The sequence below is a fragment of the Pholcus phalangioides genome, unplaced genomic scaffold (genome assembly GCF_987345545.1).
Source record: "Pholcus phalangioides strain wild (caught in Gottingen) unplaced genomic scaffold, Ppha-v1.0 ptg000010l_1, whole genome shotgun sequence".
NCBI classification, from domain to species: domain Eukaryota; kingdom Metazoa; phylum Arthropoda; class Arachnida; order Araneae; family Pholcidae; genus Pholcus; species Pholcus phalangioides.
The window spans coordinates 4,046,148-4,060,095 of NW_028301603.1; the positions used below are offsets into that span (position 1 = coordinate 4,046,148).

A 13,948-nucleotide genomic window follows, 5' to 3' on the forward strand; every position below is an offset into this window, starting at 1 on the left:
TATATTGCAGTTGAAATACTTATTGAGTCCCTTGTGAGTAGATTCCCCAAATTATCTTGACTGATATCACGGCACACCCTTTGAGAACCGTCCTAGTAGAGTGAGCGATTCCAGCTCCGAGCATAAGCCGTCCTCCGACATGCCCAAGCCCGTGCATCTAACGAGTGATCTTTGTCTCTCAATGAATATTACAATACAACATAAGTGTTCTTAGTTTTTTTTATTAATTTTCGGAAATATATTTACAACAGATTGAGAGTACACATAGTGTGTATGAATCACATTCACAACATGAATTCACATTAAAAATATATATAATATAAAGGGCATGACACATATACAAGGAACTATTTACATGTCGACCTTCGTCCGTGCCGTTGAGTGGACCATCAAGGCGTATCGCAGTCAAAGGTTATGCCCAAGGTTATGATAATGAAGGCCTGGTGTGTGGTTATTTCGCCCGATCCATCCATCCAAACTGACGACGAGAGTCGACGACATCGAACCAATGTCCACCTGGAACACGGCCATCACCGGTCATCCACCAATCCGTTTACCTTCTTCCTCCGAGTCCTTGAAGGAGACTGCCGAAGCGACCACCGAGGGAGCTGCAACACAAAGGAAAAAAAAATCACATTCAGCTACATCTTTACATTAAATACGCAAATACAGCCCCTACATTTAGTGTAGTTGGACCATAAGGGTTCCTCGGGATACGTTTTGCAACAAAGCGGAAATTAGAATGGAAATATAAGCGAGTGGTTGTGTCATAAAAGCTCTGGGGCTCTTTGGTTCCCTAAGCAGAGGCGTACGCAGGGGTGCGTACGCCCTACCCTGCAAGCCAACCAAAAATTATTGGGGAAAATAATATTTCTGTGAAAAGAATTGAAATATCGAAAGCGAAAATACATTTCATACAGTATTTTAATCCATTTATGATAAATGCTTTTTTCACACACAAGTGTGGTAGCTCCAAATTTCTCAGTCCTCCAAAGGTCGACCCTACGTACACTCCTGTCGCTAGGTTTTTGACAGAGAGGCCCTCAGATCAGATAAGCTGTAATTGACAACACTAATCTAGTGCTCTGGTAGACCTATTAGAAATTTGATACAAGAATGAAGACTGCTTCTGGAGAAATCTATAGATGGCGCTAAACCTCATCAGCGCTTTTCATCCTATGGTCCGCTAGCTCTGATCGGATAATTTAATTCTAAAAGAACGAAAACTCATTAAAATGTTGTATAATGGATATTAGGTGATATTCATATGGGTCCAAACAAAATTACACCTTCATACTTAGGTTCACCATAAAGGAAAATGCGGAAAATTGCGATCCTAAATACCGGACATCGGCCATCACTATTTGTACAGAAAAAAAAAATGCAATTTCGACAAATTTGCCAACTTCTGCTAAAATTTCTGAAGGGTGGGGGGAAGGTAAAGGGCTGCTATAAACCACAGTACACAAAAATGCATTTCACGAAAGAAGCATTCAAATTACTGAGTGACCATATTTCATTGAAAAACAAATGCAGGCAAATGGTATCTGAAACGGGACATCCCTAATAGTAACCAAACACGTTGCTATAAATCGGCGAAATCCCCAGTCGTTGTTGAAATCGCTGAAAAGTACCTTTGGGAGAGGGAAGAAAGGACAACATAATTCAAGCATTTATCATTTTCACTTCAAAATACATGTGACAGACATAGATACTGGCTGCACCAGGAAGAACACGAAACACAAGTGCAATTCTCATAACATAAATACGTTAGAACTTTGCGAGGGAAAAAAGTTGAACTTGACAAATATGCGAGACGAGTATCTCTCTTTCTTTCTCTATAGAGCCATAATTATTTAATGTAATTCATAAGTTATGAAAACTTTATTGACGATCTAGTATAAATGTCACACACATTCAAATAAGCGTCGTTGAAAAAACGGGACAAATAGTGTACGAAAAGTCCGAACGAACAAAAATGCAGGATCGATACATAAGTGGTCCCTAGAATTATTTCATACATTTTACTGGTCCTTGGATTCAGAATTGGATTGTAGAAATGTTGTAATAGATGAACGCTCCCAAACGATAAGGGATGTGTTCAAGCAAAATCTACCAGCAGTAATGCTTAAAAGTCTCTCCTCTGAGAGCAGGCAGACCTTCAACACGATACTTTCATAACATGATGATTCAAGCATTTGCCATTTCCACTTCAAAATATAGGTGACAGATGGCTGCACCAGCAAGAACACGAAAGAAGCGCAACTCTTATAACATAAATACGTTAGGGGCCCCACACACACACACACAACTCAGAACACGCATTCCGACATCCACCGATTCGTTAGAAATTCCGCAGAGGAATGTGTATGAGGTGCATTGGAGTAAGCATGGGGGGACTGGTTGGGGGTGTTCTAACCTCCACCCAAACTGAGATTATAGTGTTATTTTGCAGGAAAAAAAGTAACCCCCCCCCCGCCACCCTTTAAGAAAATCCTGCGTACCCCTATGATGAGGTGCGTGTACGGTTAAGCAGTGTTGGCACTGGTTGTCGAACATAAGTTGTAGCTATCTATGATTTAGACCAGTTCACCGGGGTTGTATGAAATGCCTGTATATGCTTGTTTCCAAAGGGTCTCAAAGTTGCTCTATGGGACTAATTCTCGGGCTTTGAGGTAGCCAGTTCATTGTAGGGAGGTAGACAAAATGCTCCTCTCACAGGTTTCGGTGGCCTATCGCCTGCTTTGGGGCATCCCGTGAATGAAATTAATTGGCCACATTGAAGGTTGGACTTGAAATATGTTGAGCGTGTTGTGGATAGTGTGGAGAAAGAAGAAGCCTATAGTGCAGAAGGGTTGATTCCCAACTTTGAGGCACAAGTACGGGCTGATCACCCTCTTAGATAGTCTCACCACAGAAAGCAACAGGCCTACAACGATTTATTCCATCTTTACACTTTACTCACAGTTATAAAAACTGACGGCAGATGGCGACACTACACACAACAAGCATTACACACAGAAACAAGCTTCACGTCAGGTTCATAACACGTGCACACACATTCCAACATATACCAACTCATTGGAAGTTCCACATGAGGAATATGGACGAGGTGCATGTGTGGGTTTAGTAGTAGTTAATACACAATCACTGCCAACCGTACCATAAAGTCGGTGAAGGAAATATTGATGGGATATTATGATAGAAGTATCAAAACCACTCGTTGGGTATTCCTGATTCACCAGCATATACCCTGATGTGCAAAAATTAAGAAGATATCGATTATAATCAAACAAACAAGGTGATCTGCACAGTAAATATTTGTACTTGTTTCATAACAGCACCAGCAAAAACGAAACAAGCACAACTCTGACAGCATAATGTGCATGCATAAATGCCGACGATTTGGAATTTTTTCAGATCGTAGAAGATTTTCAGTCTGCCTATAACCTTCAATCGCATGTGATCGCCTTTTGATACGGAGTGAACAAAATTCATTGCCTATATCCCTGGATAAAACGTTCGTGTTAAGCATAGGGATCAACAATCCTGAATGCCGATATTTTCTAAATAATTGTGTACTAAAAGCAGTAGCCGTACATTCTAACCTAGGAATCGATATAGACCTTCAATGTCCAGCTATATAAGAAAAGTCGTGAGCAAAAGCAACTCTGTTGCTTACAGATAAGAAAGTGTTACTCGAAGTGTGACAATGCGACTCTGACGTGTGTGACAATGCGACTCTGTGATGTGTCCCTTCAACACTTTTTGTACGACCGATTCTCGAGCACGCATCGCCAGTGTGGAACCCTTATTTGATTGGTGACATCGAACAAATCGGAAAAAACACAAAAGCTCTTCACGAAGTGCGTGCCTAGTCTCCTGGACCGCTCATATCCTGAACGATTGCAACTCTTGGGGCAACATTCCCTAGAATGGCGTAGACTGATCAACTACTTGAGACTGCGGTATAAAATTGTTTATGGGCTAACCTATACATCGACTCTTTAACCAAACATAAAGTCCATGTACTCTCGCTCCAGAAGTCACCAGCTATGCATACGTATTCCATTTGCAAGAAGAAATCGATTACATCATTCATTTTTATGTCGGGCTGGCAGAGTTTGGAGTAGACTTCCATCCGATCTCGTTTGTACGCCGACGTACGCGTTATTTTGCAAAAGACTATATCAAGTTTCGACATTTCATGATCAAGTTTTGACATTTTAATTTAATGCCCCTTTCCCCCCCCCCCCCATGCGTGCATGCATGTACAGTATGACATTATTTGCTCCTTTTCTTTTGATTTTTATCGTGCTTTTTCTTTATTTTCTTCTTCCCCGCAATATAAGTGCAACCAGTCTTTTGTGGATGCAAATAAATAAAATTAACAAAAGGGCCACACAGACACTCAGAGCATTCATTCCGGCGTTTACCCATTCGTTAGAAATTCCGCAGAGGAATGTGTGCGAGTTGTATGTACAGTTAAATACTAGTAGTATTAAACATTTGTGAACAAATATGCATCTAAACATTTAAACAGTATAATAAAATTCCATTATGACAGAATATGCCGTATGTACAAGATACATTGAAAGACTGGTTATTTGTGGAGATGAAGATTACAAGGATATCTTTTAATCTTCATCTCCACAAATAACCAGTCTTTCAATGAATCTTGTATTGACAAGTGGAGAGGACATTTCTATATGCAATGTTGGCCATCTGGTGGCCTATGTCATTCACGAGCTATTAGTCTATTGCTGCCGCCGTCCATGTACGGAGCCTTTCAACATACACATACGCTCCAAGGTTGAAACTCGTCCGGCAAGCGAGAGACTGTGGTTCGAGTCCCCGTGGGGGCAATGATGAATTTTCTTCCTTGCAATTTTCCTCTCCACAAATAACCAGTCTTTCAATGAATCTTGTATTAACAAGTGGAGGGGATATTTCTATATGTATGCCGTATGTGTTCTGGCGATGCATTAATTGTGACTTTGGTGGTGTAGCAAAGGGCATGATGGGTGTACACTAACTATTTGATTATTCACGACTTGAATATGGCTTAGTAAGGTAAGAATGAGTTTTTCGTTGTTATATTTATCGTTCAAAACTGAAATCTGTGAAATTCGGAGAGTTTTAATCGATGGACTGAACACGGCAATGTGATTTTCTGAAGTCCTTTTTTTTTTATCAGGCAAGAAATTCCTGCTGACCAATTTGTATACTTACTCTCCAAAATTTCATCAAGATCTCATTTTCCTAAAAAGGACATCTGGGCCGCGGCCGGGTGAGCCCATGCGTTAAGAAGGTATTGTCTACACATTCTACGATAAAGTATTAACGAATGTTAAAAACACGTACCACAAATAAGGCAAAATAAAGAAAAGTACACCAAAAACTTACATCGACGGCCCGGAGCTGCCGAATGGCGATTCACCTCCGATGCTGAGTCCGCTGGGCCCGAAGCTTCCGCCACCGTAAGAACCAGCTCCACCAGAACCAAAAGCCGCCAGAGGTCCTCCAAGGCCACCGCTGGCGCCGCCGCCACCGAACTGAGGTCCTCCGCCGAATGTCCCGAAAGGTGTGCTGATAGAGAGGCCGGATGACGGGCCACCGCTAGATCCCAAAGGCAACGGGCCTCCCCCATATATCGGATAGGACGCTCCACCGAAAGCCGGATGGTTGCCGAAGCTGGGACCGCCGTATCCGCCACCGCCTCCGAATGGACTCGGGCCGCCGCCGCCGCCGCCGCCGCCGAACAGCGAGAACGGGATCTGTCCGAGGACTGACTCCGAGAAAAGCACCACCAAGGCGATTATTGAGTACGCTAACCTCATGTTTGGACCTGGAAAACAATGAGAAGTTTGAGAATCAAATCCAACATAGTGAAAGCAAACAACATAATATACATTCTATAGGTAATTATGTCCGTAAGTGAATTTATGGAACCTCGGTTCGATGATCAATGAGACCTTCCCACTCCTCAGAGTCAAACAGGGGTTCCCAAATTATCGAGTTGCGAATACACTCATTCAAAATATATCCCATGGGGCCAATTTCTCTTGAAATCTCGAACGAAGGTCCTCGCCCAGTGTAAGCTCAGTAGATAGTCTCTTTATCATATCTATGCCGATTCGAAAAAATTAGTGTGCCGAGCAAGTGACTTCAATAACGTTTAATAGAAAATTCTTTAAATTTGCTGGAGCCATTTTTGGGCTAGAAAAATACAATGGATCCAGCAAAATCAAGTTACACGGTGTGGGGAGGATATGGAGCGATTTGTCCTGAAATGTTGAAACTCTGATTAGTAAAAATTTGTAGCAAGTTTTTGGGCATAATGTGTGATTATTTTGATACGAGAACTGCCCTTTCTTATATCTTTATTTCTAATGAATCTCGGAGCATTGAGAAAGGGACGGAGTGTGACATTTTGAAATCTTTCCATTTTGGTAAGATTGGTTTTACTCGAATACATTGAGACCAGAGCGACATAGAGAAAAATGGGCCGAATTACCATTTTGTATAAGGGGAGTTTGTTGGAGATAGTGAGAGTAGATCGAGTGGACAAATTTTGTGTGTGTTCAACGTGTTTTTTTTTTTATCTTTGATGATCGCCTCGTCACAATGAGCTCTAAATGATAAGCACTTGTCCAAAGTGACACCAAGGTATCTACTAGTGTTAACAGGTGAGATTTGAGTGCCATTAATTTCAATAGTAGCGTCAGGAGGGGTAAGTCCTTTTTTTGCCGTTGATACGCATGAAGATCCATTTATTAGAAATAAAATACCTTTTGAATTTGATAATACGATTGAATAATCGACGTTTGCGTGTACCCAAAATTCCAAAACGAACACGGCTGTACGCGTTTCGGAACTATATGAAGTTCCTTCATCAGTAGCAGAAACAAAGAAGGAAGAAAAATATTGAAACTCCTTATAGCGGGAGTTACTCGCTGTTGTAGACAAGAGTCAAATTCAAAATGCGCCTACGAGCGCCTAAAACTAAAAGCTGATGAAGGAACTTCAAATAGTTCCGAAACGCGTATAGCCGTGTTCGTTTTGGAATTTTGGGTACACGCAAACGTCGATTATTCAGTCGTATCCATTTATTAGTATTGAGTCCGACTCTACTGTTTTCACACCAGTTCTCGAACCTGTGAAGCGTTTCTTGACGATTGCCAAGTGTTTTTTTGAGCACCCTGTCTTACAGAATCACTGCCAGCCATGCCATAAAGTCGGAGAAAGGAATACTGATGGGATATTATGATAGAAGAGTGGAGATATGAAAGCAATTTAGGATGACCCCCGAGATACTTGAATTATGAGCAGGGGAAATCAAAATAAGGAGCTGCTATTAAGTTATTGAGAAATGTTACTTATTATAATATACCGAGTTTTTATTTTAACTGTTTTTTGATTATTCTGTTTTTTTTTTCCTAATTATTTGTAACTTTTATACTCGTCAATTTAAAAAATAATGCAGATGATTCAAAAAATTGAATTCAAATATTCAGCAGAAAGAAACCTTAGAGCTCACCTGTTCTTAGTTTTGTGAGCACTGTGTTAAAGAAGGCTGCCATTCAGTTTCAAATCGACAGTGCATGAATATAAGGCTTAAATGGTGTGTATTTTTAAAGACGTCCGGCGACGAGCATTGTCACTGGGGATCGGACCTTGGACTGCAAGATCTGAAAATATTTTGTGTTTTACTGCCAGAGATGTGAGATGGAAATTTGCCAATTTCGTTGCCATGTCCGAATTTCGGGTTTTGGCCAAAACTCTCGGCCGATTCGCGAAGTGGCCGGCCATTTTCTTTCCTCGGAAACGCTATCATGTGTTTCCAGGATACGTTAGCATTTCAAGGAATGCGCAGTCGTTCAAGTATTTCAAGGAATACACGAGTTTATTAAGAATTTCAAGGAATACACGAGTTTATTAAGAATTTCAAGGAATGCGCAAACCTTTTAAGAATTGCAAAAAATATGTAATTCTTCTAAGAATTCCAAGGAATGGACAGTCATTTCAAGGAATACGCATTCATTTTAAGCATTTCAAGGAAAAAGTGCAAGCATTCTACGCATTTCAGAGAATATGCAAGCTTTATACGCATTTCAGAAAATACAAGCCTTCTAAGCATTTCAAGAAATAAATATGCCACCATTCTAAGCATTTCCACGAATACCAAAGCATTGTAAATATTTCTTGGAATAAACAAGTGTTGGCATCGCAAGGAATACGCAAGTCTTCCATTGTGCGTCGTGCTGATTCGGCCTTTATCTCATCAACCGTTTGTCGTGGAGGTATGGTTCCAATTTATAAAAATGCTCTAAATGTGTTCAGAAATCACCCTGTTCTGGTTTCAACAGTGAAAATACAGTGTGTCACAAAATCACAATTAATTTTTTATATGGAAACCCTTTGCTCAAACACTCAATTAGAAAGTTGTTGCCTATTCTGAGCACGACAAAAAAATATCCATGTTCTTAAACTGAGTAGCTTAGATATTTGAATTCAAAGTCGGAGAAAAGTGGCAAAATAACATTGTAAACTTATGAACAATACTTCTCTTTTCCCCCATTCATGCCGTTCTTTCCCCAACTTTTTTTCTGATTATTGACTTCAAATACCACAGCGAATATTCAGTTAAAAACACGGGGATTTTTTTTTTTTTTTGTCTCAGAAGAGACAGGGCAACAACTTTCTAATTTAGTTTTTGAGCACACAGTTTCCGTATAAAGAGTTCATTTTGTTTTATTTTGTGACACACTGTATTTGCAGTCCCGAAACTGGTACAGGGTGATTTGTAAACACATTTTGATCAATTTTTTTTAACTGTAACCAACCTCTACGCGAACGGTTGATGAGATAAAGGCCGAATTAGCACTTACAGGACACCCTGTATAATGCAGTGTTTCTTAACATTTCAGTGTAATTCGGCTCTTGAGAGGGATGGTCAACCCATGGCTCCCACTCCTGGATCCACACCCGGCGCAGGGGTCCAGGCATCGACCTTATCTACAAAATTTTTGTTCTCTCATTATAAATTTATTTTTTACTTTAAATAAGTTGATTTTACACCGCTCCTCGAACGGGGGGGGGGGAGGATGAATAAAACAAGGGAAGAGGCACCACGAGGAGAAATTAAGGTCTGAAGGAAGCCATGGGCAAAAAAAAGAGAAACATTGTGATGGAATAGCGGTTCCCATTCGGGGGTCCACGGCCAAATTGTAGGATTATCTAAAATTAAATGCTAGGAACGAAGCCTCAATGATGTAAATAAACAACTAAAAAAAAAGTTTAAATTAAATTTACGCGTAAAATCACCGCTGCAATGTTGGCAGACTGCAGCAGTAATATTGTTATTACTTGACAGAAATAATACTTGTGGTGGCATCTCTATATAGGAGTGTGAAACGTTGTTTTTGTTCCTCTGCAATCCAGTAGATGGCATTTCTATCGCATCATATTTAATAGTACTGAATAGAATGTCCTCCATTACTCGAGAACGTTCCCGCCGTTAGATACCTGCAGTTTCTGTTCCTGTAAATGGGGGTCCGTGGCAGACACCAAGATTTCCAGGAGGGCACACGACTAAAAGTATTTGGGAACCGTTGCGATAGAGGATAGCCTATTTTAGCTGATGACAATATCACAAAGGCAAAAATCAAAATGAAACTATTGACAAGACATTTCACCAGCTAACTTTCTAAATTGCTTATGTCTAAAATCATTCGTTTGAAATACAGTGCACGCCGTTTAATGTGATCTCATTGGGACTCGGAGTTTCTAAAAACCATTACCGACTGATAAAAAAGTAGATGAACCCGAAAGAAACCCAAAAGTGAATATGATGACCATACGTCCTGTTCAATACGTATGAAAACGAAAAAACTTAGTTTTTCCTTTTCCACATAACTGGTTGAAAAATGTTCAATTGTGCCATTTTTTCCCCCACATTGTTCCGAAACTGGATATTTTTGCTTTAAGGTAAAAATCCTGCAGTTTGTTATTACTATTCAGCCGTTATGAGGGGTTTAAATTGGACTGTCTTACGTGTTTTGCGAATTAAGATAATTTTTTGAATTATGGTACGATACATTCCATAGATTCCCCGAGAAAAAGTTACACGGCTAATAAACTGTGAATCTGTTCACCTAAAATTGACCTGAAAAGAAGGGACTTTCTTTTTACATTGCATTTGTCTCTACTATAAGTGGGCCATTGCAAAAGTGCAGTACTTTCACGCTTACATGGATTATTTATAGCAATTACTACTGCCCGAATACGGCATTTTGAACATTTTGAACCGAGTACAGATGAGACCTTTCTAGTCTCCTACATAGTCTTGTAGGTTGATAATGATAACTTATGGGGGGGGGGGGGTGCAGTTTAACTCTGTTATAAGGACCTTGGTTGTAACGACACCTCGGTTATAACGTCAAAATTTCGCGAAATCTTCGACGTCGTTATAACTACGTTTGACCGAGTCTGGTTCCGCTTTCAAAATGTGCAAAAAAAAAAAAAAATAATAATAATAATAGCGTAAACCGAAATGATAACTTTTCCAACGGTTTTTTTCCAATGTTATGGTGTTGGAGCATTCCATACTTTACAAAAGTGATAACAATACCCGATTTATAACAATATCCGTGATTCTAATAAGCGGTGTATGCACTATCCACAGCTGTGTAAACGTCTTCAATGCCCCAAAATCTGCTAAAAGAGCGGAATTTCGAAAAATATCTGAAAAATAACTAAACTTTCCGGTAAAAACCGCTCCGGAATTTCAAAAGACCTATTACACAGTAAAACTCTTCTTAGGCATAGCAAAATATGTAAAATGATTTTTGAAAACTATTGATTGATTCTTTCTAAAATAATGTGAGAACAGGTCTGTCGCCGTAAAAACAACCAAAAAACAATCATTTTTTTTTTAATTTTATGAATTTTTCTTAAATTGGTTCAAAGCATCCCCTAGGAGAGGTTTACTTCACGCACTACCTTATACACCTCTCATATCTTGCATATATTGTCGGATAAGTCGCCATCGACTGGTGCCCGGGGCACCAGACCCGCCTGCTCCCACCTAGTGGCGGACTTGCACATAGTACTTTGGGAAACTGACAGAATAGGGTTTTTTTTTTTTGTCTTGAATGGAAAAAAAATGATCAAAATTCACAAAAAGTGCAACTCATCTCTCATTTATGTAACACGTTAGAAAAAACAACATATATATGATTGAAATTTACTATTATCAGTGAATAAAAGACAAGAGCAACATTGATTTTGAACGTAATATGATTGATACTAAGCTGAATTTAGCCTAAAAGGAAGTAAAAATACTACTTTGGGGTTGCTTTAAATGACTTGAGCGGTGCAAGGTAGTCTCTGTTTTGCTCAGAACATTATCAGTGAAATAATCAGTGAATTACCACTTTATAGATATGATTTAAAAAACAACGCGTTTCTACATGGGAATAAAAGCATTCACTTTAAAATTAAGTCGTTTCTCGACAGCAAAATGCAGCATTTCCTTTAAAAAAATTGAAATCAACTACTACAGAGATTGAAAAGTAAACCATATATCATCACTCAAAAACACGAGTTGACCGATGATGCCTGCTTTCACAAAAAATCAAAACCATTTGGAAATCTTCATTGGAATAGCCGTTCGTCAACGATGAATATTTTTTTAAGGATTGATGTAAAGCAGCCCCCCCCCCTCTAGGTCAGGAACCTTTCAGACACAGTGGGCCAAATTGAAAATTCTTACGAAACCCGCGAGCCACAAATTGTTGTAAGTTAGTAGTATCCTAATAGAAGGGGTCAATGGGGCCCCGAGTAAAGCAGAGACAAAAATGATTCGAGACTTTTATTCATTCTGAAATTATTTCTTTCAGTAATTATCAATTTTGATTAGTTCTGAAATAATTTTTTTCACTAATTCTGAAGAAGTTTTTTTGATTAGTTAATGATTGAATTAAGTCATTCTGATATTAATTTTAAGAGCTGAAATCACTTTAAATGATTGTTTAATTATTTATTTAAATAATTTTGGAATTATTTTCCTTCTCAATATATATTGAAATCATTTCCTTCAGGAATTATGTAATTATTATTTTACTGACTGTGAAATAATTTCTATCAAAAATGATTACGTTATTTCTCTTATCGATTTATAAGCTATTTAATCATTAATTTTGAAGTTATTTGTTTCAAAAATTTTTAAATTACTTCTTTCAGTAGTTCAGAGTTCAATTCTGGAATTATTTCTTTCATTTTCTAGAATTGTTTCTTTCATTTTTTGGAAATGTTTCTCTAATTGTCTAGAAATGTTTCTAAAATTGTTTCTCTAATTGCCTAGAATTGTTTCTCTAATTGCCTAGAATTGTTTCTCTAATTGCCTAGAACTGTTTCTGTAATTTTCTAAAACTGTTTCTCTAATTTTCTAGAATTGTTTCTATAATTTTCTAAAATTTTTTCTATAATTTTCTAAAATTGTTTCTCTAATTTTCTAAAATTATTTCTCTAGTTTTCTAAAATTGTTTCTCTAGTTTTCTATAATTATTTCTTTCACTTATTGTAAAATTATTTCTCTCATCAATCCCGAAATAATTTCTTCCATTAATTCTAGAATTCAATCCTTTTTGCAATGTTTTCAACAATTGTTCTGAAAATAATCCGGCGCACCACGACAAAAAAAGCCCCAAGGGTCAAATGTGGCCCATCGGGCCATACGTTGAAACCTTGGTGCAAAGACGCCTGGGATTACGGAATGCATCTCGAACCCTCGCTTAACGGTCACCCTTCCTTTAAGGACAATTATTTTTTTTGTCCCGCCGGCGTACGCAAAAGAGGGGGTTTTACTGTACGGAGATAACGTGTTCAAATGAGAAATGTGTCTTACCTGGTATACAATGGAAAGTGACGGCTGGTATACTGGATGGTTCGACAGACGGGATTTTTTGTGAGACATCACAACCAGTCGGAGGTCTTTTTATAGCGCTTCGTCCCAGATTCGAGAAAGTAGAGCGCCGCGTGCGTGGCCATTCGACGGAAAATGACCGCCGAGGGATCAAAAAGATCAAACTCAGTGAAAATAGCCCTTAGCGGACGCGGGTTGCCAACAACTAATAATAATAATAATAATAACAATACTCCGCCAAGTCGAATTTGAGAGCCAAAATTCTTACTGAATCTCTACTGGAGTGGTTCCCCCTAAAGATACATACGCCTAGGCCAGGGGTTTTGTCAAGGCATGGGAACTTTCTGTCATGGCCCGCTGATGATTTTTAGAAAATACTGCATCTCATAAAAACTGGTGTTTAAATAAAGACATATAATTTTATGAATCTCGCTGGCTACTGAGAGTTATACTGGCCCGGAAGCACAAGAAATTTTCAATGCCCTGAATTCATATTTCTCGGAAGTGAGAAGTCGATATCAAAAAAAAAGAATAAAATTATTACAGAAATTCTCAAAACACCTATACGAAGGAACGAATTTCAAAAATTGTTGAAAGTAATTCAAAAATTATCGAAAGGAATTCAAAAATTATCGAAAGGAATTCAAAAATTATCGAAAGGAATTCAAAAATTATCGAAAGGAATTCAAAAATTATCGAAAGGAATTCAAAAATTATCCAAAGAAATAATTTCACAGAATTTTCGAAAGAAATTCAAAAATTATCGAAAGAAATTCAAAAATTATCGAAAGAAATTCAAAAATTATCGAAAGAAATTCAAAAATTATCGAAAGAAATTCAAAAATTATCGAAAGAAATTCAAAAATTATCGAAAGAAATTCAAAAATTATCGAAATTCAAAAATTATCCAAAGAAATAATTTCACAGAATTTTCGAAAGAAATTCAAAAATTATCCAAAGAAATTCAAAAATTATCGAAAGAAATTCAAAAATTATCGAAAGAATTCAAAAATTATCCAA

At 38.2% G+C, this 13,948-nt stretch overlaps 1 protein-coding gene across 1 annotated transcript; it reads right to left on the bottom strand.

Annotated features, from left to right (window-relative positions):
- Nucleotides 1–205: 205 nt before the first annotated feature.
- On the bottom strand, nt 206–12,993 carry LOC149080766 (uncharacterized). The gene is made up of 3 exons (XM_089237457.1): nt 12,911–12,993; nt 5,407–5,848; nt 206–608 (listed from the first exon to the last, which is right to left on the bottom strand). Exons 2-3 carry the CDS (start codon nt 5,838–5,840, stop codon nt 554–556), a joined length of 489 nt encoding a protein of 162 aa, XP_089093583.1. The 5' UTR covers nt 5,841–5,848; nt 12,911–12,993; the 3' UTR covers nt 206–553.
- Between the last annotated feature and the right edge of the window lie 955 nt (nt 12,994–13,948).